This window comes from Pagrus pagrus (genome assembly GCF_965226575.1).
Source record: "Pagrus pagrus genome assembly, chromosome: 10".
Lineage (NCBI taxonomy): Eukaryota > Metazoa > Chordata > Actinopteri > Spariformes > Sparidae > Pagrus > Pagrus pagrus.
This window is the reverse complement of record NC_140194.1, coordinates 22148886-22175233: the sequence shown is the minus strand read 5'-3', so window position 1 is coordinate 22175233 and position 26348 is coordinate 22148886. Positions and strand designations below refer to the sequence as shown.

At 41.4% G+C, this 26348-nt stretch overlaps 2 protein-coding genes across 2 annotated transcripts; both read right to left on the bottom strand.

Annotated features, from left to right (window-relative positions):
• Window positions 1–685: 685 nt before the first annotated feature.
• LOC311263576 (acyl-coenzyme A thioesterase 1-like) lies at window positions 686–8191 on the bottom strand. Its single transcript, XM_084363760.1, has 11 exons — window positions 8113–8191; window positions 6344–6545; window positions 6115–6214; window positions 5840–6030; window positions 5118–5287; window positions 4275–4394; window positions 3472–3554; window positions 3257–3350; window positions 2085–2165; window positions 1774–1915; window positions 686–1645 (listed from the first exon to the last, which is right to left on the bottom strand). Exons 2-11 carry the CDS (start codon window positions 6537–6539, stop codon window positions 1521–1523), a joined length of 1302 nt encoding a protein of 433 aa, XP_084219886.1. The 5' UTR covers window positions 6540–6545; window positions 8113–8191; the 3' UTR covers window positions 686–1520.
• Window positions 8192–10291: 2100 nt separating this feature from the next.
• LOC311263231 (peroxisomal succinyl-coenzyme A thioesterase-like) lies at window positions 10292–15076 on the bottom strand (the record flags this gene model as incomplete). Its single annotated transcript, XM_084363154.1, has 10 exons — window positions 10292–10410; window positions 10546–10687; window positions 10887–10967; window positions 11086–11179; window positions 11351–11433; window positions 12085–12204; window positions 13988–14157; window positions 14412–14602; window positions 14692–14791; window positions 14881–15076. 10 exons carry the CDS (start codon window positions 15074–15076, stop codon window positions 10292–10294), a joined length of 1296 nt encoding a protein of 431 aa, XP_084219280.1.
• Window positions 15077–26348: the final 11272 nt, after the last annotated feature.

Sequence of the window (26348 nt, the reverse complement as noted above, 5' to 3'; positions counted from 1 at the left end):
GGGCTTGTATGAATCTGAATCTTCAGTCATCTCTTCTATCTCATCTGTCCCCAGCTCGGCATTCCTTCCTTCAGATTCTTTCAGAGGAACAACATCACGTGTCTTGTGGTCTGAATAGGTGCAGAGCACACAGACGCACATCTGGTTGTTCTCACAGAACAGCTCCAGCAGTTTATCGTGCTTCGTACACATCAAGCCTTCCAGGTTCTCCACAGGGTCAATCATGTCTTTTCAGCTGTTTAGCTGATAGTCAGATGAGGCTCCAGGCGAGTCTCACAGTAGGAGGCCAGACACACCAGGCAGGACCTTCAGTTTGGTTCTAGTGCAGACAAGTCTGCAGTCTGTTGCTGGCTTTCTGTTGAGCTGACTGTCTGAACTGAGCAGCCATCTCAGAGATGAAAGTATTGACCAGCAGCTCAGGTCTAATGTTGAAAACCTCTCTACAGTTGGGACACTGACATTTAAGATTTTTATCCCAATGCTGAGTGATGCAGGTTTTACAGAAGTTGTGTCCACACGGTGTGCCTACTGGATCAGTGAACACATTCAGACAGATGGAGCACAGAAACTGATCTTCAGTCAGTAGACAGCTGGCAGCAGACAAACACAGGATGTTATGTTATGTTGTTTATGACTGTTGTACTGCAGTAAATGTATACATAGAAATCTGACTCCCAGAGAAATGTTAATTTGTTAATTTTGTATTTTATTCATGTAATGACATTATGTAATGACATTATTGACATTACTGTATGACAGATGTCAGAATTCAGAGTAAAATAACGATGGATGACAGTTTCCTGAACAGATCTTTGTCTTTATGAATCAATCCACAGAAAATGCAGGCTATGAATGTGTACATTTTGATAATTGACTAAATCCAAAACTCCGTTAGCATTTTTGCACATCCAGTTCCCTCGTCTCAAAGACTATGATTTTTTAATTGATTTTTGGTTAAATGCCTGAAATAAGGTCTGTGGTTACTACAGTTTTAAGATATTCACAAGTTTCGTTCTGCAATGTAAAATACATCATTAAACGTCCCACAGTTTAATTATAAAGTTTTTACGGGTCTTAAAAACGGAGATTGCCAACAGGTGACTAAATGAGACTACAGAGGTTTTCGACTCATCTACTCACTAGTCCGTCTTTACAGGCCGACTTTAGCTACAAACTATTTTAGCTCTAACTTCAAAACTTTTATACTGATCGGTTTATAGAAAACATGTATAATAATTGTGTAGTAAGACGCTTAGTGCTGGTGACGTTTAAGTCATGTGACCGTGATGTAGTCTGTTTAAAGCCTAACATTAGCTTTTTACCTCTAAAAATTTAATTTACGCTTCAGAAATCACAAAGGGGGTTTTCATCTGTGAAGATTATCTGGCTGAACAAAATGTGTCAGTATCATAAACTTATTATTTTGGTTGATATTCCAAAATCCAATTCAAAAATCTCACAGGCTTTTTGACGAGGGAACCAGGGCGATGCTAACAAAAAAATGTCATCACTACACAACTCTATGAAGTCGCACCAGGGTTTGTGGCACTGAACAGATTCTCCCTCAGAAAATCCAGCGTCTTCCTCCAGGCGTCTTCCTGAGCGCGAGAATGTGCCACCATCTCTCCGCCCCACAGGGCCATCACTGCCAAGACAACAGGAAACAGAAACAGCCGTCATAACTAAAGTCTGAAGTCCTGATTTTTGTATGTAAACCTCCAGTCATTCAGTTCCAGTCACTGTCTGCAGGTTCCCGTGTGAAGATAAACCTACCCTCCTCATCTGCTTGGACTGAGTTAAAGGAGCTGGCTCGGAGGTGCGGCGTGTACGGAGGTTCAATCAGGTGACCAGCGTTTGGATACAACAGGACGGTCAGCAGGTGGATATTCCCCGCCCGCTCCATCATTTGCTTCATCTAAAAACAGGAAGTGAAAATATTAATGTCATATTTGTCAGGACTCCCTAAAAAAACCTATATAAACATTCAGTTTCCTCTCAGCTTCAGTTAAGTTTAATCCTGCAACTTCAAACCTTTGGACAAAATGTGTTAGTCACACAGGATGTTGTCATGTCAGTAAACTCACGTCCAGTGCGGACTCCTGGGCGGGCCAGTTCTGATCATCGTCACCCACAACCAGCAACAGAGGACACTTGAGTTGTCCCACCTGCTCAGAGACAAACAGCAATAAAACAAAGTTTACTTTGATCACAGTCGTCATATTACAGTTATTAATCAAAGAGTCACAAATAGATACATTAACCTCATCACGATGTATCCTGCAAACAGCTGTGTTTCAAAATAGTATTAACTAGAATCGCTCACAGTCGAGCACAAACCTCTCAACAGCCCCCTTTAATTCAATCAAGCCTAATCTAACATCGAACTAGCCCCGTATCACTCTAAATTATAAACCACCCATAACTGCTGAACTATAATTAAGCTCCCTCCACATCAAGTTGTTCTCACTCAGGTACCAGACACCTAAATACACCAGATCAACATACATTTCATCAACATACATGCATTATTTGAAGAACACATTTTCTCGCTATGTTAAAGTAAGAAAAATTTCCTGGAGCTGAGAAGGCTCAGCTTCCTGTGTATAAAATTACACTGATCTTCTGTATTTGTGTGGCTCAGAGAGTGTGTGCCATGAGACGTCCGCTGGATAACTTCCGGTTTAGTGCCCGGCTAACATTGAATGGGAACGAAATGATTTAATCTTGAGGCTCTTCTAGACTTTCCAAATGTTATCTGACCGAATGGCTGAAATTATAATGGGCTGTGATGTTGTGATGCTCTCAAAAAGTTATCCACCATTTCACAGTCGCTTCTTTACAGCCTTTTTGGGCCCCAGTGCATCACGAGAAGTTGTAATTACACGGTTTGGCCACAATGAAAGTTGGCTTCAAAGCCTGGCGCTCTTCCAGGGGGATTGGTCTAGACTAGCCTGATCAAAATCCTTATTGCAGGAGGTGGTGATGCTTTAAGTGTCACTGACCGTCACCTATAGAACCAGCTGCATGTATCTGTAGACCTCAGAAATGGTTTTAAACTAGAAATAAATAATAGGGGCTTTGTGGTTAAGACGCATACCACTCAGCCACAATATTCCCAGTTGAATTCTTTGGGAGAGATTTTACAATTAAATAAAAACAAAAATGCAATTAAAACATTTTGAGATCAAAATCAGGATTACTAAACTGAAAAACTAACTGCATAATGAAAAGACGCGTGGTGGCTGGTGGTACTCACATCCACTTTGAGTGTGGGGTCGGTGGGGATGGGCAGCAGCAGACCTCGAATGATCATCTCATTGTCCTTATTGATGCGTCTCTTCCCTGCGTTTCTGTAATTTATACATACATATACGTCATTAGTCAGGTTTGACTCTCTGGGGAGCAGGAGGAGGATCAGTGGTTGAGTTATTGAGCAAAAATAATCAAGTGAATAATAAAAGAAAAACTTACTTGCGGCAGAAATCCAGGAATTGCTGCAAAGATCCGTCAACCGGCTGCACATGACTCCCACTAATACACACTGCACACCTGAGCTGGGACCACACACACACACACACGCACACACACACACACACACACACACACACACACACACACACACACACACACACACAATTACTTCTTCTCCTTGTTGCCTTTAAGTCACTGGCTTCTGCTTGTCTGTCTTTTGTTGCGTGGATTTTGGACCTTATATCCGCTTATTATTGAAGATTGATTTTTGTTATGTCTTCCTGTCTCTGTGTCTGTTTTTGGGTCCTCACCATTTTTGCAAACCTTGTGTGGAAGATCCAATAAGTGACGCAGGACACACTGCACACTACACAATATGACAAAGTAGAAATGTATAAAAATGTTATGTGTTGAGTCCCTCCCACGTAAAGGAAAATGCAGAACTCAAGAAAATATGTTTTTGGTGAAATGAGACTTAATTTGGTCTCAGGTGTCATCTGAAGAGACGTGTTTCTGACGAATCATCTGTCAGTTAACAGGCAGAAAAAGCTCTGAGGCACATTTGACGAGTTTGAACCTGCACATATAATGTGATTTACTGTCTGAATACTGTGCTGACTTAGTCGTTCCCATTTTTAATTACCATAACACTTGAAGTAGGGCCCCATAGGTCTCACTGTTGTACCAATTCCAGCAACAGTGCCTGAAGCTCAGTTTCAAACTCTTACATACCACTAACATTCATTAGGGAAGTGGAGCTACGCCAAGATGATGACAGTAGCTTTCAGCTATAGCAGTCTTACCTTTATAACTTGGGAGTAAACAGCCATTTTAAGAGTCATACTGGCGCCCAGCGAAAGCCCCAACATGCCGATCCTGCTGCTGAGGACCTGAGGATGCTGCTCCAGGACTCTGTAGGCTGTCTGCAGCAGGAAAACATGTCAGAAAACAAAGTGTTTCAGCTACAGGCTGCAAAGGAATTAAACAAAATAGAACTTTTAGCTCGTGTGGATTTTCATGCTTTATATTAATCTGCATAAACCAAGCTGGCAAAGCTAGCACAGAGGACAAAGTATTGCTCTTTCTGTATTACATGCCCTTTAAATCCAGTCTTAAAGCCTTTTCTCACCAAGGACAGATTTCTAAGATATATAAATATACATATATACATTTGACCAACAAAATCCTTTGGGACTGGGACCGGGTGGGACAGGCACTGGTGGGAAACGACATTCAAACCAAATTTTTTGATGCTGCTCATCAAGCATCACTGCTCAGACAAATGTCATTCAAACTTAAATGAGTGCAATCTCAGTTTTGTGGTGTGGTCTACATCCAGACTGAAAAACTGTTAAAGTTAGAAATCATTTTTTGCACCAAGATCAGAGGTCTTTAAATGGACCTTATCACTGATTTTACTTTCCTGTAAAAGGTGGGTTTGAAATGGGCCTGCAGCTATTAATTACTGAGACTACAGTCTTCAGGACTCTTGGAAAAACAGCTGAAGAGAATTATTAACTTAACTTAATCGGTATGCAGTTAGAAACATTGTGGGAGTAATAAGAGTGGACTGAATGAAGACCAGTCTGTGACGTTGTTGTCTTTCTTGTGTATCAATGATATCTGAAAAGATTTTTATAATTTACCTCAAAGTACTGTGTGTCCATCAACTTCCCAGTTTCCTTGGTGATTTTAGGTGTCAGGTAGTCGAGGCCTAAGGACGCAATGCCATAGGAGGCCAGCAGAGACGCACGATACTCCAACAACTTCCCTTCACCCCCCCACAGATCCAAGAGGCCAGGGAAAGGTCCTGGTCCTTCACACAAGTCAAAACAGCAGAAACAGTTCACAGTTTAGCTCCACAACTATAGAGACTCTTTCTGTGCACACAAAAGGCTCATTAATCTTGAATTTTTGAGAGAGAGACTGCAGTGGGGAGAAAAGGTGTGTTACTGTCTAATATCTGCAGAGACCCTGCTGCTCTCTGCCTGGATTTTCTTATTATTTTCTCACTTTGTTGCTGCTCGGGACACTTTACCAACCCAAAATGTGAGTATTTGACATCCTGGGAATGAGACTCAACAATCAACAAATTGTAAATACCTTTACTGTAAAGGGCAGAAACACAAGATAACAACTCAATCTTGAGTAAAGATGTTGAATCAGTACTTCTACTTTTACCAGAGTTTCAGAACCACAGTATCTGAATTTCTACTGGAGGAAAGAAGTGTGGACTTTTGCCACCTCTGCTAAATGTCACTTAACCTATGCTGAACTTGGGTAGCATTCATGGTAAATCCAGTTCATTAGTTATTGTTGAATGTCACACCCACAACACACCTCCCTCCAGACTCTCCTGTGGTCCTACCTGGGGGCAGGAAGAGGGTCGCAGTGAGTCCATCCTCTGTGATCGGGATCCTGCGGACGCCGGGTGCCATGTACCAGCGCTCCACCACCACACTGGCCAGCGGCACCAGATCCATGAAGCCCTCAGTCTGGTGACCCTGGTACACTGAGATTGTGACTTCCATGGGAGTCTGGACATTCGTCTTCCTTAACCTTAGGGTTGATGGGAAAGAGTCAACTCTGATTCTGATGACTGATTCTGTATTGATTAACATAGCTCTGTCCTTCCTGACCTACCTGAGCCCAGGTTTGCTGCCTGGAACTGGTCTGAGGCTCCACAGTAGACCCATCTGTTCAACCCCAGAATATGTCCCACCCAGACTGGGATCCTCTGAAACTGGAAAGTCAATGGCATGAAAATGATCATTATTTGATGATCATAATGATTCACAAACGCTTCTCTACGTGCAAACATTTCTTAATTACATTTCCTGGATTTTCTAGACTGAGGCGTTGAACCAGTTACCGTTTACAGTTCCAGTGGTGTTGCTGATGTAGTGACCAAAAGCCTCCCAGCTGTGTCCATCTTCACACTTGTGGTGGGCGTGAACTGTCAGCTGAAAACCAGGTGCAGCTTTCTGGACCAGGACAATAAACTTCTCATCCACAAGCCCTCTGGACGGCTGGACCAACAGCTTCACAATACACTGCTTCATGTCCATCCTGAACTGAACACACATAAAATGCGCACACTCTACTCAGAATAGCTCCTGAAGTCAGTTTGAGTTTAGCTACAGACGCCAGCTGAAGTTGTAGAAATACGGTCGGTACCAAACCAGAATCTGGCCAAAGATGAGCTGCTGCAACATTGTGGAGGATCAAAGAAAAAGGAAGAGGCGATTTAGCTGTGAGACGAGAAAACACTGACTGCCAAACAGTCCAATGTAATAACAAACTCCCTTAAAAAATCACTGAATTCTGTGAGTTGGTGAGTTTGGGGAAACTTGATGAACTGAAATGAGATCTATGACATACTCTAAGTACTGTATCTGTCTCCTCTTGTAAATAAGGCAAATGTAAGAAAGGAATTACCTAATTAATATCAGATAATTCCTTTCTTTGTGTCATTTTGTCCCAGCATGTTGCAGATCATGTGTAGACAGACAGATAAATCATGTGCCTCGCTAACTGCTAATTAGCTACACAGATGATTTACACCCAGTGTTAGCCAAGACAAGACAAGCCTTCTGCTTTCTGATACCGTTGAAAGGTTAAATGTGCAGGTAATGAAAGGTTTGGATGGAGGTGTCAACTATCTTGCCCCAGGGTGAATATAAAAATAAAATACAAACTTACTTGTTGGCGCAAGTTCAACTGCTGAACGTCAAACTTTAACAGCACATTATTCAGCAGAGTCGTATTCATTATGTTTACCTGTTCATATATAAATGTATCAAGTTGTTCAGAATAATAAAGTTCTGTTGACAACTGTCCTTCCTCTGCTGTGTCCTTACAAGAAATCAACAGTTTCTGCTTTAACTGAGCACATTCTGAACAACATAACCAGAAAGGAGTAAGTGAACTTACCATGGTACACTGACTAAACATTCTCCAACAGGAAACATCACCATGTTGGCATCTTAATGTATTCAAACAATTAACTTACCATGGTGCAATTAGGGACGAGGCCCAAGTGAAGAGGACATGTACTGGAAGCATGTCCCTTTCTTACATTGGCAAGCTTATACATGAAAGGGCTGTCCCACAGTCCCACACCACACAAACACACACACACACACACACACACACACACACACACACACACACACACACTCACACACCAATACATCTGTGTGCATCTCTGTTTAAAGTGTCATCTTTACAAAATTAACAAGAAATAAACTAAACCAACACTGCTGGAAAAAATATCATATCAAAGTACTGAGTCTACCTGTACAAGGTCAAAATGAAGGTAAATACAAGTTCATTTGTGGGTGGCTGTAGCTCAGGAGGTAGAGCGGGTACAGCTGCATGTCGAAGTGTCCTTGAGCAAGATACTGAACCTCAAATTGCTCCTGATGAGCAGCTGACACATTGCATGACAGCCAGCAGTGTTGTAAAGCGCTTTGAGCAGTCAGTAGACTGGGAAAGTGCTATAGAAATGCAAGTCCATTTACCATTTGAGTTAAACAAGTTAAGAAGTCTTGAAGTCATTCTATGTGAATCATTCCAGTCTAATGGTGCATGAAACTTTAAAGTACTTATTTATACCTTTAATTATGTTTAAACACTTACTGTACAAGCTGACTGGGAACAGCTTCAGACCTCACAGCTGTCTCCTTCAGGTTTGGTGAACTGACACTTCAGTTCGCTGGGTCGAGCCTCTGTCTCCTCTCAAGTTAACGTCATCACTCTGTCATAGAGTAACCAAGAATCCAGGTTTACTGGTTTACTATGTTTAAAGAGCAGCTCCACACTGGATCCTATATAAAGAATAAACATTTGCTTTACCCAAAATGAATATCTTGACTTGTTTTCACTTATTGCAACCAAATTTTGATTCTGTGTCGTTTTAAGTTAATACAAACAGGAATCGTCCATACAGGATCCAGTGTGGAGCTGCTCTTTAAACACATCAGAGTAAATCTGGAGTCTTGGTTACTCTGTGGCGCCATCTTGTGTCCAGACTGAGTGGTGATGTTGCCTTGAGAGGAGACTGAGGCTCGACCCAGTGAAGTGAGAATAGTAAATGATGAAAGTGTGGAGGGAGGTGTGTTGTGGGTGTGACATTCAGAGCAACAATAACTAATGAACCGCAATTTACCACAAATACTAACCAAGTTCAGCATATGTTAAGCTACATTTAGCAGAGGTGGCAAAAGTCCACACTTCTTTCCTCCAGTAGAAGTTCAGATACTTTGGTTCTGAGACTCTGATAAAACTTCTTTACTCAAGTAAAAGTAAAAGTACAGACTTTTCTACTGACCATTACTGTGCAAAGCTAAATGAAGCTCACGTCATATTAATATAACTTAAAGACTATTAAAGTAAAAGGTAGAATCGGTAGATTTTGTCCCAGCTGTTCCTAAACACACCACAAAGACAGTTGATTGTTGAGTCTCATTCCCAGGATGTCAAATAGTCACATTTTGGGTTGGCAAAGTGTCCCGAGCAGCAACAAAGTCAGAAAATAAGAAAATCCAGGCAGGGCTCATCCGAAAATGTAAACAGGCTTCTCTGTTTGAGCAACTGGCTCAGTGCAAAGAAACAGAAGCAATGAGGACAGTCCATGTTTTATATGTTGTAGTTCTATTAATTTGTCTTGTTTTGCCTTTGTAGTGTTTCCATGTTCATTTTGTCATGAAAATAAATGAGAAGGAAGGAGGCTGGGTTGCTCAGCCTCTGCTGAATACAATAGAAGAGCAAAGAAATAGAGGTACAGTATAGTAGTATAACTGTTTTATACAAAGAAATGGAGATATAAGCTATAGCCTAATTGCACTATATAGGCCAAGTCCTGGTTCTGTATTACACTCTCCACTGTTACATGGGCACTTTTTTTTATTGTTGGTTTTCATTTATTTTTTGTATCACCCTGTTTTGATCCGACTTTGTAGAAGGGGATATTTTTTTGAGCCTTTATTTTCCCCCATGTGAGGTTAGACACAATAACATGGTGTGAGATTATTTGCGTTGAGTGTCAAGGATCCAGGGAATGATCCTTGAGCTATGGGAAATGTACCTAAACAACAACTTGTTGTACAATGTGTCTGTTGTAGTGATGCATGTGGTCCATCGTTAAGTGTTGAGCTGCTTGGAAAAACAGGAGGTGTTAAGTTTTCAAGTGTAAAGCTGGACAAGATTCTGGACAAATTTCTCATTGTCAAACATGACAACACAGGAAAGGTGACGTCTGTACCTATATTTTAATCGTCAAGGATTAAACCTATGCATAAAAATTGGATTCCCAGAGACATTCTTATTCATTCAGTATTTTATTGTGTGTTTTTGTCCGCTCTGCATTCCCATTTACACATTTTTTCTTCTTTTTCTTTCAAAGAAATCCTCGATGTTACTTTGCACAGAAACACAGGACTCTCCCGGATGATGTAACCAACCAAGAAATGTATGTTATTGCAAGTAGTTCTACTTAATTCAACTTTGTTTCTGAGCAATCATGTTTTCTACATTAGTTTAGCAGACAGCTCTGAATACTACAATACCCATGAGCCTCTGCCACTGTTGGCATGGAGAAGAGGCACAGAGCGAATATCATTGTAGTTTGGAGTAAGGACACCGCCCTAATGTTGCTGAATTACTCCAATATTAACCCAGAACTGAAAAGTGAATCGATCTGAGCTGCAGACTGTATCGTCAGTTTCCTCTAAAGTGAAATCTTTAGCTTTTAGCTGAAGCTATGAGCATGAAAATGAATGAGACTTTCACTTCCTGAACCTCTAATTCTCTGTAATTGTTATTTGTTGCCTTGGTTGTTGCCGAACAGATTCTCCCTCAGAAAGACCAGCGTCTTCCTCCAGGCGTCCTCCTGAGCCCGAGAATGTGCCACCATCTCTCCGCCCCACAGAACCTTCACTGCAAAGACATCAGGAAACAGAAACAGCCGTCAAAACCCAAGTCTGAAGTCCTGATTTTGGCATCTAAACCTTGAATAATTCAGTTTCAGATTCTGTCACCATCTACAGTTTCCCAGTTTGAAGGTGAACTGACCTCTCTCATGTGTGTCAAGCGTTCTATAGGTACCGCCTCGCGCATATGGCATGTACGGAGGTTCAATCATGTGACCGGCGTTCGGATACGACAGGATAGTGAGCAGGTGGTTATTCCCCGCCCGCTCCATCATTTCCTTCATCTGGAAAAACAAAAAGTAAAAAGCTAATCTAATATTTGTCAGCTTTTTTTCTTTTTTTTTAAACTGCACACTTTAGATATGGATTTGGAAATGTATTTTAACTTTAATATTGTTTTTACTGAGCAAAGCTACTGCAAGACATCTTTCGAATTATAGAAATGTTAGTCACACAGGATATTTATCAAGTCAGTAAACTCACGTCCATTGCGGACTCATAGGAGGGAGTGTTCTGATCGTCGTCACCCAGAACCACCAACAGAGGACACTTGAGTCGTCCCACCTGCTCAGAGACAAATGCAGAAGCATTTCAGCTTTTTCTGATATGTCAAAAGCAAATATAACAGAACAATATGAAAGACAACTGCGCAAATGAACTGTATAAGGTTGGTGGGACTCACATCCACTTTGAGTGAGGGGTCAGAGGGGATCGGCAGAGACAGATCTCGGTAGATCGCCTCGTTCTCCTCATTGAAACGAATCCTGTCAGTGTTTCTGACCGGACAAAAAAGTTTTTAAATTCTTCTTCTTCTTCTTGAATTACTTCTGACCAAAACCAGATGAAGTGTGTTCACCTCCTCATCTTTCTGTCCTTGACTTTAAACAAACACATATATGTATTTTATGTATTTTATGACAAAATAAGAAAACAGCAGATTAACTTACTTAAAATAGAAACCCAGCAGTTGTTCCACAGATCCCTCAACCGGCTGCACGTGACTCCCACCAAAGGACACCGCACACCTGAGCTGAGAGACCACACCAACAGAATTTTACTGTAAACAACAAAGATCCAATGAGTGACGCAAGACAGGAAACTATACAAAATACTGAGTAGTAATATGTAAAAATAAACTTTGTGGGGAAACACAATCTGATCATAAGCTAAGAGAGTCAACAACATTGAGCAGAGATACCAATGAAAACAATGAAAATGTTAATTAATTAATTGTTAAATAATATTAATTATTGTGGAAAACGGGGAGAAAAAAAGAATTTTAACAGAATCAGTGAGATCCAGTGGATTCACTTGCGGAACTGAAGTAAATTGTCGCCAATGTTTTTGTTGTTGTCAGCTAGAAACAGCGTCCTGTTTGTCTTAAATGTCTCCTTGTCTTCTCTCTCTGAGTTCCTCCAACAGAAGAGCAACACGCGATGAAATAACGCAATACTCAAGAAAACACGTTTGATGAAATGAGACGTCCTCTCAGGTGTCACCTGAACGACGCACAACTGTCTGTCTGCAGATCTGAGGCGTCTTTTGATGAGTTTGTACTTGCATACAGAAGTGGGAAGTAACGAAGTACAAATCATTTGTTCCTGGACTCAAGTAGATTATTCAGGTATCTGTCAGGTATTGTCAAGACAATGAAATTAACTTTCCGCTGCAGAATCCTTACTTTAATAACTTGGGAGTAAACAGCCAGTTTGAGGGTCATGCCGGCACCCATCGAAAGACCCAACATGCCAATCCTGCTGCTGAGGACCTGAGGGTGCTGCTCCAGAACTTTATAGGCCTTCTGCAACAGGGAAACATGTCAGAAAACAAACAGCTGTAACACAGATGACAGTCTTTGAACATTTTGTTTAAGCTTGTGTGGATTTTCATCTTTATATTAACTATTATCCTCAATATTGTAGAGGGTAAAGCATTGTACATCTTTCTGCATATCTCGTGGGTCTAAATCCTGTGACGGTGACAACTGGTTTTAATTGAACTGTTTTCATAAAATGTCTCTATCGGCAGGAAGTTACTACCATAAACCAGCTCTGATTACACTTGGCAGCTGGTCTATTGTTGTAAAGCAGGCTGTAGTAATCTTTGTGTGATCTTTGACTTTCATTTCTCAGTGTCAGGTGACTTTCGTTGTGGAGTCATGTTTTAAGAATGTCAGTTAAGTTATCTTTGTCTTGTTTAAATCTTGAAAAATAATTTGTATATCTGTCCTGGTAGGAGGATCATACCTGTGATGCTTTAACTGAGGTTTCTTAAATTAGTCATTTTTTGGCCTCATGAATAAAAGTAACTTTACTTGACACAGCCGGATGAAAGTGGCTCTTTGTGTTTATAAAAAAAAACAACCTGTCCTGCCTTCTGTCACAGATCATAACATTTATTCTGCTTTCTGTTTTTCAAACTGATTTATTTTTATATTCACACAGCGAAAAAGTGACATAATTTTTTCCATATCAAGGTTGATATCTTGATGTAAAGTTGAGAGATCTTTGTTTCATTGATGTGATGTGACTTGTTTTTGTTTTTAATCCTGTAGACATGTTTGTGTTTGCTTTTTCCTGCTCCGGCTGGACAATAAAGTTATTCTATTCTATTCTGTGACAAAGGACACAAAAATTAGACAGTATGACAAAGTTGACTTGGGATGAGTGACCTCAACCGCTCCCTGCACAGACAGACTGCTGTATATGAGGGATTAATATCCATTTACCTTGCAGAACATGGGAACCGCTACTATCTACCACTGCCTAGATTGGTTAGCTTGTTTGTAACTTTGGTGTTTTAACGCATTAATACACCATTACGGCCGGGCCTAGAGCCCCGGGACAGTCAGCTGAGAGGAATCCAGTGAATGTGGCCTAACACTCCCTTTCAGCGACAGCCGAGCGAGTCAGTGGTGGTTTTACATCAGGTCACACCATATCTTTCAACTTTGAGCAGTCTTTGATCTGAGTGTGGTTGAATGAACCTCTGAACAAGCTTTTATGGTTTTATTAACATGTCAACATACACACAGATAACAGACACACTATCTCTACTTTACACCCAAAATTTATGAAAATAACTGGTAAGCAGGTTGCAATTCATGAACTTTAGCCTGACCTCAGGGCGCCCCATGTCTTCTGTATATTATGCAAGTGAAAATGTATATTTCATTATTCAAAGTTATCCATAGTAGATCTTTTAAAGGTAGATATCATATTTGTTAGATGATATCTACCTTTGTAATGAAAGGTCGAGGCTATTCAGACAACAAGAACTGTGATTGGCTGCTCGTGTTTTCTCCTAAAGGTTTGGATGCTGGTGGAGATTGTTTCAGTGAATACAAAGACGTTGATTCGGTTAGAGATGAAAGGTGAAAATAGGCAGTTGTTTGCTAAAATATTAAAACTTTATAGAGTGGTGCAGGGATGACGTATTTGTAGGCTTATCAATAACAGTTTGCAGCTGAAGTTCGCCGTGAAGGCAGACAAGTGAGTAGATGAGTCTTCTGTGTGATGACGCTTAATGTCCCCGACAACCTCTGCAGTTTCATTTAGTGTCATTTAAATGCTCATTCAGTTTACCTCAAAGTACTGGAGGTCCACCATCTTCCCAGTTTCCATGGTAATTTTAGGTGTAATGTAGTCGAGGACCAGGGAGGCGATGCCGTGAGAGGCCAGCAGCGCTGAACGGTACTCCACCAACTTCCCTGATCCCCCCCACAGATCGAAGAGGCCGGGGAAAGGTCCCGGTCCTTCAGACAACAAACACAGTTCACAGTTTACACAACTTCCTGTGAGGTTCCTGCAACTCTGGGATAAGCTTTATCAAAAACCTTTTTGAGGGTTTCACTATTCTCATTTTTCACTTGGTTATTCCAACAGTATCAGTCAATTGTGACTAAATTAACTGCTGAAGTTAACTTTCATGTTTAATGGTGGTCTATTGGATACTGTTGCTCAGAATGTCACCTGACACACCGTCCTCCAGACTCTCCTGTGGTCCTACCTGGGGGCAGGAAGAGGGTCGCAGAGAGTCCATCCTCTGTGATCGGGATCCTTTTGACACCGGGCGCCATGTACCAGCGCTCCACCACCACACCGGCCAGCGGCACCTGATCCATGAAGCCTTCAGTCTGGTGACCCTGGTACACTGAGATTGTGACCTCCATGGGAGTCTGGACATTCATCTTCCTTAACCTTAGGGATGATGGGAAAGAGTCAACTCTGATACTGATGACTGATTCTGTATTGATTAACATACAGTAGCTCTGTCCTTGTTGGCCTACCTGAGCCCAGGTTTGCTGCCTGGAACTGGTCTGAGGCTCCACATTAGACCCATCTGTTCAACCCCATAATATGTCCCACCCAGACTGGGATCCTCTGAAACTGCAAAGTTAAAGGCATGAAGAATTATTCCTTATTTGATGTTCATTCTTTAGATTGCAATTTCAGGATTTCACTAAACCTAACTTTACCATTCACAGCCCCTGTGGCGTCAGCAGTGTAGTGACCAAACGCCTCCCAGCTTTGTCCAATTTCACACTTGTGGAAGGCGTGGACGGTCAGCTGGAAACCAGGTGGTGCTTTCTGGACCAGGACACTGAACTTCTCATCTGCAAGTCCTCTAGATGGCTGGACCAACAGCTGCACAATACACTGCTTCATATCCATCCTGAACTGAGCACACAGATTGTACAAATGGCTAAAAGCAGGGTTGCCAACTCTCACACTTTTTCTCAGACACACCCACTTTCAGGCTCTGTGTCATACTGTCACACCACCCAAACAAAGAAAAATATTGTCATACATGTCAAATAGGCTTTTCTCCACATTGTAGCACCAACATGTGAATAATGTTTTTTAGTTCTTTAGTTGTTTTTTAGTAAGTCAAACTTTATTTATTTAGCACCTTTAAAGCTATATACAGAAGAATAAATTACAATCCTCTTGCAGGGGATTTGTAGAGACTGGTTCGGAGACATTTTTAAAGCTGTTTATAAACTCAGTATAAAGACACCATATTTAATGTTTTACCTTATCATTTTAATCGATGTTTGTAAATCTATGCTTATTCTGAATTTCATGCCAGCAACATGTTTCAAACATGTCTCGAGAGGATCAACAAAGGACTGTGAAAGTTGTTAAATGCTCAAACGACACCACCAGGTAAACAGGTGAATTGGTAACAGGTGATAGTATCATGATTGGAAATGAAAGGAGCATACTCAAAAGGCTCAGTAGCCAGGATGAGGCGAGGTTCACCACCCAAAAGCTGGATGAGCAAATAGTCCAACAGTTTAAAAACACTTCTCAATGCACAATTGCAGGGAATTTAGGGATTTCACAATCCCTAAGTGTTTTCACAAAAACCCCAATATGACAGACCTACAATATAAAAAAGGAAAAGAGGTGCAAACTAAGAGAAGAGAATCATGACTGTACACATTTATAAACATTAATACATTCACACACATTCTGCACGTTACAACAGCGTGGCTTTGTCGCAACAGAATGAAAATGTGTGATGCATTATGAACCGCAAAAAACCACAACAGTCACAAAACAACATTTTTCAACGTACGATGTTGAACAACTGAAGTCGCATATCAAGCAAAACTTCAACAATTAGCATGTGAGTTCCCAAATGCTTATTAAAGCAAGGGTGATGTCTAATAGTGGTAAACATGCGCTGTGCCAACATTTGTGGAACATGTTGCAGGCATCAAATTCAGAATGAGGGTGTAATTGAAAAAGATAATTACGTTTATCAGTTTTAACTGTAAATATCATGTCTCTTGTGCTGTATTCGACTGAGGTCAAAAAGAATTTGCAATCATTTCATTCTCTTTTATTGACATTTAAAAGGGGCACTGTGTTGTTTTGGTGAAGAAATGCAAACTCTCAGAGGAAAATAATGTCTCCAGAACACTGCTTGAAGCTAGAAAGGTGGCAGGGTCCGCCAAATATAAACAAAGTAAAACAGTATGAAATTGTGTTGTCCTTTAAGGTCAGTTTGTTTATTCAGTCAAGAAAACAAAGATAGTTTCTTTATTTAGTTTGTAAAGGCATGAATCAGAGTTATACGAAAACCAAAACATTTCAAACTTAAATACCTTTTTTTTTTTTTAAAAGAAATTAGAAAATTTACAGGACGATCAATAACATTCATTTGGAACAGTTTTATTATTAATCACTCTATCACAGTGAGCCTTGAACCGGTGATCGTCATGAAAGGCATCAGCTTTATCCATTACATTAAGTTTACTGTATGTTAAACACCTGACAGCGCTAAACGATGAACTAAAAATGCACATGCGACTTAGTGAAACACATGCTTTGTAAAACATATATCCATGTTTCCTGCCAGGCTCCGTATCAGTTCCTTCAACACAACCACAGAAGAATTTGTCATTTATAGAGCCAGAGAGGTTTCTTCTACTGCTGCATAATATGTATTTATCATCTGGATCTCTGTACTCACCTCTGAATATAATCTCACAGTCCACAAAAAAGATTATTCGTTGAAGTATATGTATGAACTAAACCTACAGGCCGAGAAGAGAACAGATCTCTGAGCTGTCGTCTTGAGGTTTGTCGTTAGTCTCTACCTCCTGCTGTTACACTATCACAAGATCTGGAAAATAACATTGACTGAAACCTTATTTGACCATCTGATGTTCAGTTTCAGTCTCCTCCCACAGCAACATAAATTCAGATAACATAAGATAATCATTTATTGATCTCCACAGGATACATTTTGGTGCTGCGGCAACACAAGGACAGACCACTAACCACTGTCCTCGAGCCTGCGTTACAAGTTCTAGACTGGAAGACTCAAGCTCTAGTGTTGTTATCAAGAGAAAGTCAGCCTCTAAAAAGAAAGAACAAAAGCCAGTTATGACAGAATTAATCTCTGGCTCTTTTACAAAAACAAATCCTCCATCTTCTTATGTTACTGTTACCCATAATTTTTAAAGCTCTGTGCCCCATTTATTGCTTAAAAAAGTTACATTCCTATTATGTCTCTCAATTACTTTGAGTTTCCCTCAGGTGTGGAAATCTGCTCATGTAGTCCCACGGTATACAGATGGTGATAAAACTGATATTAACTAACGGACAAATTCCAAACTGTCCTGCCCTGCCAAAGGTCCTGGCGTCATTAGTTAATAATCAGCTCAAATAATTCCACTAAACTAGATTTGCTCGGTCAAGTTGTCGCAGTCTAGTTTCAGAGCTGAATGCTGTCACTGCTTTTGATACTGTTGATCATGCTATGCTTCTGCAGAGGCTGTAAGATATTGTTTTTGGCTAGAAGTGGGTTGCAGATAGTCGACTAAATTGGGGCTCTATCTAGCTGAGATGTCTGATTGCTTTTGCTTGCTGGGGAGGTAAATCTTTATGATGCAAGAGCTAAATATGCAGAATGGTACGAACTAACTAAAACCAGCTAGACCAACTAGTGGCTACTGCACAAACCTACAGGTAGTGGCCGCGTTTCCCAGATTCGATCGTTCTTAAGGACTTAAGAAGGCTCTTAAAGCTGGAGTGTGTAACTTATTTCTGGTGTCATTTGGTCAAAAATCAATAATAACCTTTCAGCATATTGTAATTCATAGTGTTATGACAGAACACTGCACTTCTGTGTCTCCTCTTGGCTCTGTATTCAGGCTTTAAAAATTCAGTGCCGGGACGTCAGTGTTCAGCCAATCACAGTTCATTTTACAGAGCAAGCTGTTTTGGGCGTTCCTATTGGTTGCTCGACTAAAGACGATGCGCGTTCACCTTCCATCGGTGGTGAAGATGCAATGGCGGACCTGCCGGCAGGAAAAGCCACTATCCCGGCATTATCAACAAAGGCATACACAGCTAAGCAAGCTAAAATAAGGAAGACCGATGTAGAGAAACGAGAGTCTAAGAGGGAGACTGACGATAGACGGAATAAATTGCGTGTAAACACTGGACAAGCATATCCGAGGTGGAGAGAGCTGAGCGATAGCATCGGGCTGAAGTTGGGATTCTGAGCTTGCTGTTGCTGGTGTCAATTGCTGATCATTGTGAGGTAGCTGTTTCAAAGCAAGCTAAGAAGCAGGCTATAAAAGCTGAGTTGTATGATGCCTTAGTGGATAGAGGGATTTTTCCCCAGTTGCAGAGCACTCAAAGAAGTCCAGAGCAGTCAAGTCAGTCTGAAGCAGTAAGACTTATGGAGTTCAAAGTTGAGTTGCAGCGTTTGGTTTTGAGAGAAAAGGAGTTGCTCTACATGAAGTACCATGAAACTATAAGGCTGGAAAACCAGACTAGAATTGATTTGCGTGAACTAGAGCTTGGTGTTACTACTTCTGACAGGAGATCTGCTGAGTTTGACGTGAGTGAAAACATCCGCTTGATCCCTCCTTTTAATGAGAAGAATGTTGACAACTTTTTCATCTTGTTTGAGCAGGTTGCATCTATATTGAAGTGGCCGAATGGGGCGTGGACCTTGTTATTATAACGTGTTTTGAGTGGCAAAGCACAGGAGGTTTACTCATCTCTTCCAGCTGAGACTAGTCTTGATTTTGACAGAGTAAAAACGGCTGTACTCGGTGCCTATGAGCTGGTACCACAGTCTCTCATTTCGGAGGGAGTGTTGCCGTTCAGTAATGATCTTGTTGGTGGTTCTGACATTCCTGTGTTGGGGTTTGGCATGGGGGACATAGGTGTGCCTTCGCATACAATTTTGGTAGAGTCTGACTTTGTGTCAAGTGAGGAAACTGTGTGATCATCAGGATCATTCCCCGTTTCTTAAAGAGGCTGTTGGGGGTAAAGACGTGGGTGCGGAAACCTTGTCTGGGGTTGAGAATTTGTCCCTGACTCGTGACCAGTTCAGTGAAAAAAATAGTGATACTCCATCTCCCTTGTTTGAAACTGTGGTAGCTGGAGATGAGGTGGAATCTGAGGGGGTTCACCTACAGTTTGCCATACAGGAGGTGGCCCAGGAATCCATGGGGTTTAGTCCATCAGAGTTGGTGGTTGTTCATGCTGTACATGGTCCTTTGACTCTTTTGAGTGAGAAGTGGTTTGTGTGAAGGGATGGAGAGACTTGCTGGACTGTGTGGTTTTGGGTTCAAGCTGCGCCATGCATGTGAGTTGACTGAGGATAATCTTGAAACGGTGCAGGCAAGACTACAAGGGTGTTTTGATAAGCACGCTAAGAGCAAGGAGTATACAGATCATGTTCATTGGAAAAGGAAGCGTTGGCGCATAGAATGCATAATAAAATAGGCACTTAATGAGTTGGCGTGTGCAGGCTTTTAATGTGGTTGTCAGACATATCTGTGGCAGGGATAATGTTCTGGCTGACGCATTGTCACATTTGTAGTCTGCCTATTAACTGAACGCTGTCTCCAGAGATGACCATATATTTGTAATAATCAGTTTGTTTGTTTTTCTCTTTCTCTCAGGACCAGGTTCAGTATCTCTGTGTGGGGGTGTTACATGCTCCCTCTCTGTGGCCAGGATCTGCCACTGATTGGCCTCTTGCCTGGCCAGGTGATAGCGGTTTGGCTGATTGGTGGAGATCCTATAAGAGGGGGTAGGGCACTAGGCTCTGGCTCTCTTGCTCATGCTCCTACTCCATTCAACCTGACGCTGACGAGGGTTGGTATTTTGTTTCTTTGTTTAGTTGCTTGTTGTTTTATCTGATGGGTACGGCAGTCTAGTTTTTGCGGTTTTATTTCAATTAGGGTTAGTTGTTCCTTTTATAGGGTAGAGGGTTAGCCTCCAGATCTGACGGCCCTGGTGGGTTGGTCTGGATGGCTGCCCTTCTTTTGTTTATTTTGGCCGGCCTATCAGTTAATTTGTTTGTTTGCTGTTTATTTAATAAAGTTATCTTTCTTTAACTACAACTTGTTGGTTTATTTTGTGTTGCGTCCTCTTTACGAGCCTTTCTTTTAGAGGGTCCGTAACAATGTCTTGTGAATTTTAATATGAGTAGTCCACTGGTAGTGTACATATGAGTTAACTTCAAGTCCACTTAAAGTACATTTAAAGGTATATTTCAAGTATACCTAAATAGTAACCTAGTAGTATACTATAAAGTGCAAAAATAATATATAAATAGTAAACTATAAGTATGATGTTAAGTTCACTTAAAGAAAACAGTATAAAAACTATTACACTAGTAATTAACTGACAGTATACTTCAAAGTATACTTTCATAAACTAAAAAGTGGGCTAGAAGTATATAACTAGTAAACTAACAGTATACCTATAAGTTCACTTATAGTATAGTTGCAGTACAAAATAATACTTAGATTGTAAACTAGTTGTTTACTCAAAGTTTACTGCTCTTACGCTTAAAGTATACTTGAAAGTATACTTTCATAAACTAAAAAGTGGGCCAATTTACTCCCAAGAAGTATTGAAATAGTACACTTATAAGTATACTATTAGTACATTGATACAGTGTAATTGATACAGTATACTTGGGAAATACACTTGAAATATACTTGTACTTTACTTAAGTTTACTTGATAAAATAAACTTGAAGTATACTTCTTTTTCATAAGGGAATCTGAAACAATCCATTAAAGAGTGATCCAGCGATCCTACAGGAGCTTTTTTGCAGGGATATGAATACAGGTGTGCCTTCAAGGCACACCTGTATTCATATCCCTGCAAAATATCCCAAGCTAACTATTCAAACTAAATTAGCTCAAATATTTAAGGCAGCAATTAAACTTAGACTTTCAAGTTGAAACGGCCCAAAATGATGTACAGTGTATTGTAATATATATTTTTTGTAAAACCTGAGCCTCTATTGTGCAGTGTGTGCGTTTGTTGCCATGCTTGTGCCGTACATTTTGGGATATGGTGCACACAAACTGTGGTCTAATGTTAACCAGCAGCACAAATGCCCACTTAAATAATGTTTGATGGTGATCATCCTCAAAATATACTTTCTATGCCAAGTTTCAGGCATAGTTGATGATGATGAAACATTTTAATACAAATGTGGGATTGTCATCCATCTTAGAAATAATTTCCTTCATAAATTCAAACTTAAACTGGTATCCAATAGCAACCACAGGATCAAAGCCAGTTCTAGAATGTTGAAATGTTAAAGGGTAGAGGATCAGTCCTTTTCCTTTCAAAATTCAAACATAAGCTGGTATCCAATAGCAACCACAGGATCAAAGCCAGTTTTAGAGTGTTGAAGTGTTATAAGTAGAGGATCTGTCCATTTCCTGCCATTTGTGCTCAAACCCAAGTTTAGTTCAGACACAAAGTTCATTGTTACCATGGAAAGTACACAGAGAAAACAAAGGAGACAGAGGACAAAATACACTGAGTTCCAGGAGAAGACAACTCTTGAAGTCATGGAGAACAAGTCCACCAAGGGTAAACCTTCAACCTTCGCTGTCCGCCTCAGTTCCCTTGAGGAATGCATAAGGTGTCAGCTGATGGACAGAATGGCGATGCTCAGACCAACTAGAACGGCGGGCAGAGTCAACTTGGAAATCCGAGAGGACTCCCTGACTGCTATACTCGATCAGCTCCAACAAAAGGAGACATCCGACATGTGGAGCGGTGAGAGAGAGCAGATGCAAGGGAAGATATGTTCCCTGAAAGCCCAGCTGGATAAGGCTCAGGCCAATGTCTCTTCACGGAAAGAGATAGAGGATCTGAAATCACAGCTTAAAACCCCCTCCGAGACGCTGTGGAAGACTCAGACTAGCCTTCAGCAGCAGACCTCCAGTAGCAAGGACCTTCAACTCCAACTGGAGAAGGCGAATGCAGAGAAGAAGGACCTTCAAAAGGAAGTGGAAGCAATGAGATCAGAAGTCCGTGTGGAAAAGCAGCTGCAGGCTGTGGCTGACGGCAACACTGAGACGTTTGAGGCTCGCAGAAAAGCCGAAGAGCTGGAGCAGGATCTTGTATTTGAGAAGAATCAAGTTAACAGGCTGCAGGACAAACTGAGCAAGATCAACAACGCTCTTGTCAGAAAGAAGAAGGACGCTGAGAAGACTCTGGAAAGAACCCAGGCTTCCCATCGTGCTGAGCTGGAGGAACGCAACGCAGAGACCAGGAAGATTTCATCTGCCCTGAAAAATGCAGAGGATCTGCTGGAAACTGAGCGTCTCCGCTGGCAGCAGGAGAGAACCTCCCTGCTGGAAGAAACGGAGAAATCCAGAGCTCTTCACGTAGCTCAGCTTGGCAAGCAAGATCAGGAGAACAACACCCTCCTGGCTGCTCTGAAAAACACACAGCAGCAGTTGGAGAGCCATCGTATCGAGTGGCAGGAGGACAAGTCATCCCTCCTTCAGGCCACTGACGGCCACAAAAAGACTCTCCAGGAAAAGGAGCAGGAGTGGGAGGAGAAAGAGAGCTCCATGAAGTCCAAGCTGGAAGATCTCGAGAGCCAGGTCAACAAGAAGAAAAAGAAGAAGTGGTATAGAAAACTCTTCTAGTGCCCAGATCCAGACTCAGGAACAGAGACTGACTCAAAAACATGCATTTGTTTTTGTATACTTGAGGATTAGTCACACTGGTTTTCTCCGGGTGCTCCGGTTAGCCAACTTTAATTGAAGAAGATATTCTTCAATTAAAAAAAAAAATGACCCTGTTCCTCACAAATATACAAGAACAAATGTGCGTACACACCCAGCCGTCCGAGGAGAGGGGATCTCTCTCTGAATTGCCTTTCCCGGGGTTTCTTCCCATGCACCTTCATGGGGAGTTTTTCCTCGTCTTCTTAGAGAGCTTGTGCTGGGTCTCTGTTCCTGATCTGAGTCTGCAAGGCCCACCGTAATACCATCAGCCAGGAGAAAGAGAGCTCTATGAAGTCCAAGCTGGAAGATCTCGAGAGCCAAGTCAACAAGAAGAAGAAAAAGAAGAAGAAGTGGTATAGAAACTCATCTAGTGCCCAGATCCAGACTCAGGAACAGACACTGACTCAAAAGCATGCATTTGTTTTTGTATACTTGAGGATTAGTCACACTGGTTTTCTCCGGGTGCTCCGGTTAGCCAACTTTAATTGAAGAAGAAATTCTTCAATGAAAAAAATAAATTAAAAAAATGACCCTGCTCCTCACAAATATACAAGAACAAATGTGCGTACACACCCAGCAGTCCGTGGAGAGGGGATCTCTCTCTGAATTGCCTTTCCCGAGGTTTCTTCCCGTGCACCTTCATGGGGAGTTTTTCCTCGTCTTCTTAGAGAGCTTGGGCTGGGTGTCTGTTCCTGATCTGAGTCTCCAAGGCCCACCATAATACCATCAGCCAAAAAAACTGAACAAACAAAATGCATTAAAAATAAAAAACAAAATGCAATGAAAATAAAAGTTGAGAATTTAAACTTTGTTGTAAAGCTTTAACCACACAGAGGCCATTTGACCGCAGAACCTGTGCATTTACTTTTGATACTTCAAGTACTTTCAGCAGATTGTAAGGTCATGAGATCGTAAGGTTTCACATGCAGGACTTTTGCTTGTCATTAAGTGATACATTGTTGTGTGTGTACCTAAATGAAGGCGCGTGCAGTAGCTCCTTCAAATTTTGATTTGAATCTGTAATTTATTGGAGCGATCAATATATGTTCTGATTTTAATACATGTACATTTGTGTTTAGTGATTTGATAGTGATCTTTTTCTTTCAAGACTTTAAAGAGGTCATATTATGCTTTTTGGGTTTTTGCCTTTCCTTTATTGTGTTATATAACATTTTTGTGCTGACAGACCCCTGGACTGGTTCATTTCCTACCTCTCTGGCCGCACTCAGTTCATTCAGCTAAAGTCATTCACATCCCAACCTTCTCCCCTCTCCTCTGGTGTTCCTCAAGGCTCTGTCCTTGGTCCCATCCTATTTATCATCTATCTCCTTCCTCTTGGTCATATTTTCCGAAAATACAACATCCATTTCCATTGTTACGCGGACGACACCCAGCTCTACCTCTCCTCTAAACCCACCTCCACCTTCCCGCCCCCCTCCCTCTGTGTCTGTTTACAGGAAATCAAATCCTGGTTATCCTCCAACTTTCTCAAACTCAACAGCGATAAAACTGAGGTCCTCCTCGTTGGTTCAAAATCCTCTCTCACTAACACTCCCAGTTTCACCATCCCAATTGACAACTCCTCTGTTCCCCCCTCCATTCAGACTCATATTAAAAATGTTACCCGGTCAGCCTACTTCCATCTTCGCAATATCAACCGCCTCCGTCCTTCCCCCACTTCCAACAGCGCTGCCATCCTGGTCCACACTCTAGTCACATCCCGCCTAGACTACTGTAACTCCCTCCTCTTCGGTCTCCCCCACAAGTCCATCCGTAAGCTCCAACTGGTCCAGAATTCAGCTGCTCGTATTGTCTCCAGAACTTCTTCCATCAATCATATCACGCCCGTTCTTCAACAACTCCACTGGCTTCCTGTCAAATTTTGCATAGACTTTAAAATCCTGCTTCACACTTTCAAGGCCATCCACAACCTCGCCCCCCAATACCTCTCTGACCTCCTCCACATCAACATTCCCTCCCGAGCACTCAGATCAGTCTCCTCCATCAGCCTCACTGTGCCCTCTGCCCACCATGGGGTCCAGAGCCTTCAGCCGCTCTGCCCCCCGCCTCTGGAACTCCCTCCCCCCCGACATCAGGAACATTAACTCTCTATCCATCTTCAAATCCCGTCTAAAAACCCACCTCTTCAAACTCTCATACTCACTTTAATTTGTCTTCCACCCTGCAGTTTTCTGATTTTATTTTTGTTTTTTATTGCACTTATATGTGTCCTTTGCTCTTTTAAATCGTTGTTTATATGTTGTGTAAGGCGACCTTGAGTGCCCTGAAAGGCGCCTTAAATAAAATGTTTTATTATTATTATTATATAAAAGGTCCTGCTCCCGCACTGCCTGAAACAGCTGGTTTGGAGTCGAGCCTTTACTCCTGTAACGTATGTGTGTCACGATGTGACAGTTGTTCTATAAATATACATTTTTAAACATTTATTCTAAAATATATACACTCCAGTCAACAGATATACAGTTTCTACTGCTTTAGTGGTGTTATTTCAGATCACACTACCTTCCTCTGCATGATTGCCCTACCCTGCCTCTGATTGGCTACATCCTGCCTGTTAAGTAATGTGCACGTGCAACTCTCGCCAAAGATCGAACATAGGCGAGATGTCTCACTCCGTAACTAAAACGGACCGTTCAAGACACAGTGTGAAAAGGGGTGCTGCAGCGAAGCTCCTTATGAAGAAAATAATGTGTTTTTTGAAAATGAAAGGGCGTAAACCTATTCTACTAGGACCCCCAAATAAAAGTATGAACAAGAAAATTAGCTTAATATGATATATATGAATATATTTAATTGTTGCTAAGAGTGTCACCAAATGAACTATAAATTAGCAGTCAATGGTAAACTAATTAAAGAGCTAAAAAAATACCCAGTTTATTGTAACAGCCATAGATTCAGGTGATTGTTATCATTAACACTGATGTAACAAAGACTAAGAGTCTGCAGCCACGCAAGCAGCTCTGTTAGGCTGTACTTAGCACTTAGCATCAGCATGCTGACAATGACAATACCGGCATGTTAAGCACGATGTAACTCAGGTTAGAAACAAAGAAATGATTAACCAATAACAACAAAAAAATAAATAGAAATACATAATTAATGTAAACAAACAATTTATGTTAAACGGGGAAGCATATCGCTAGCGTAACAGACAGCTGCTGCTCTTTTCTAGCTATCCTTGGTTGAAGCTAGCTACCGCTAAATAGCTCATGGCTCAGTTAGCTGTGGAGCCAGCAGCACTTGAGTTTGTCTGGATCTGGACCTCAGGTCACAACAGGCGATGGGACCCAGCTCAACTTGATTTAGCTGCCTGACATGGGACTGAAGTCAGCTGGGGACCTGCTGAGGAAGGAGGAAGTTTGACAACAGGGGAAACAGTACAGAGGTGATTTACA

Coding starts and splice junctions, on each gene's coding strand:
- LOC311263576 (XM_084363760.1), bottom strand. CDS start 6,539: ATGGACATGAAGCAGTGTATTGTGAAGCTGTTGGTCCAGCCGTCCAGA. Junction 6,215..6,343: donor CACCACTGGAACTGTAAACG/GTAACTGGTTCA, acceptor TTGACTTTCCAG/TTTCAGAGGATCCCAGTCTG. Junction 2,166..3,256: donor ACCCCACACTCAAAGTGGAT/GTGAGTACCACC, acceptor GTCTCTGAGCAG/GTGGGACAACTCAAGTGTCC.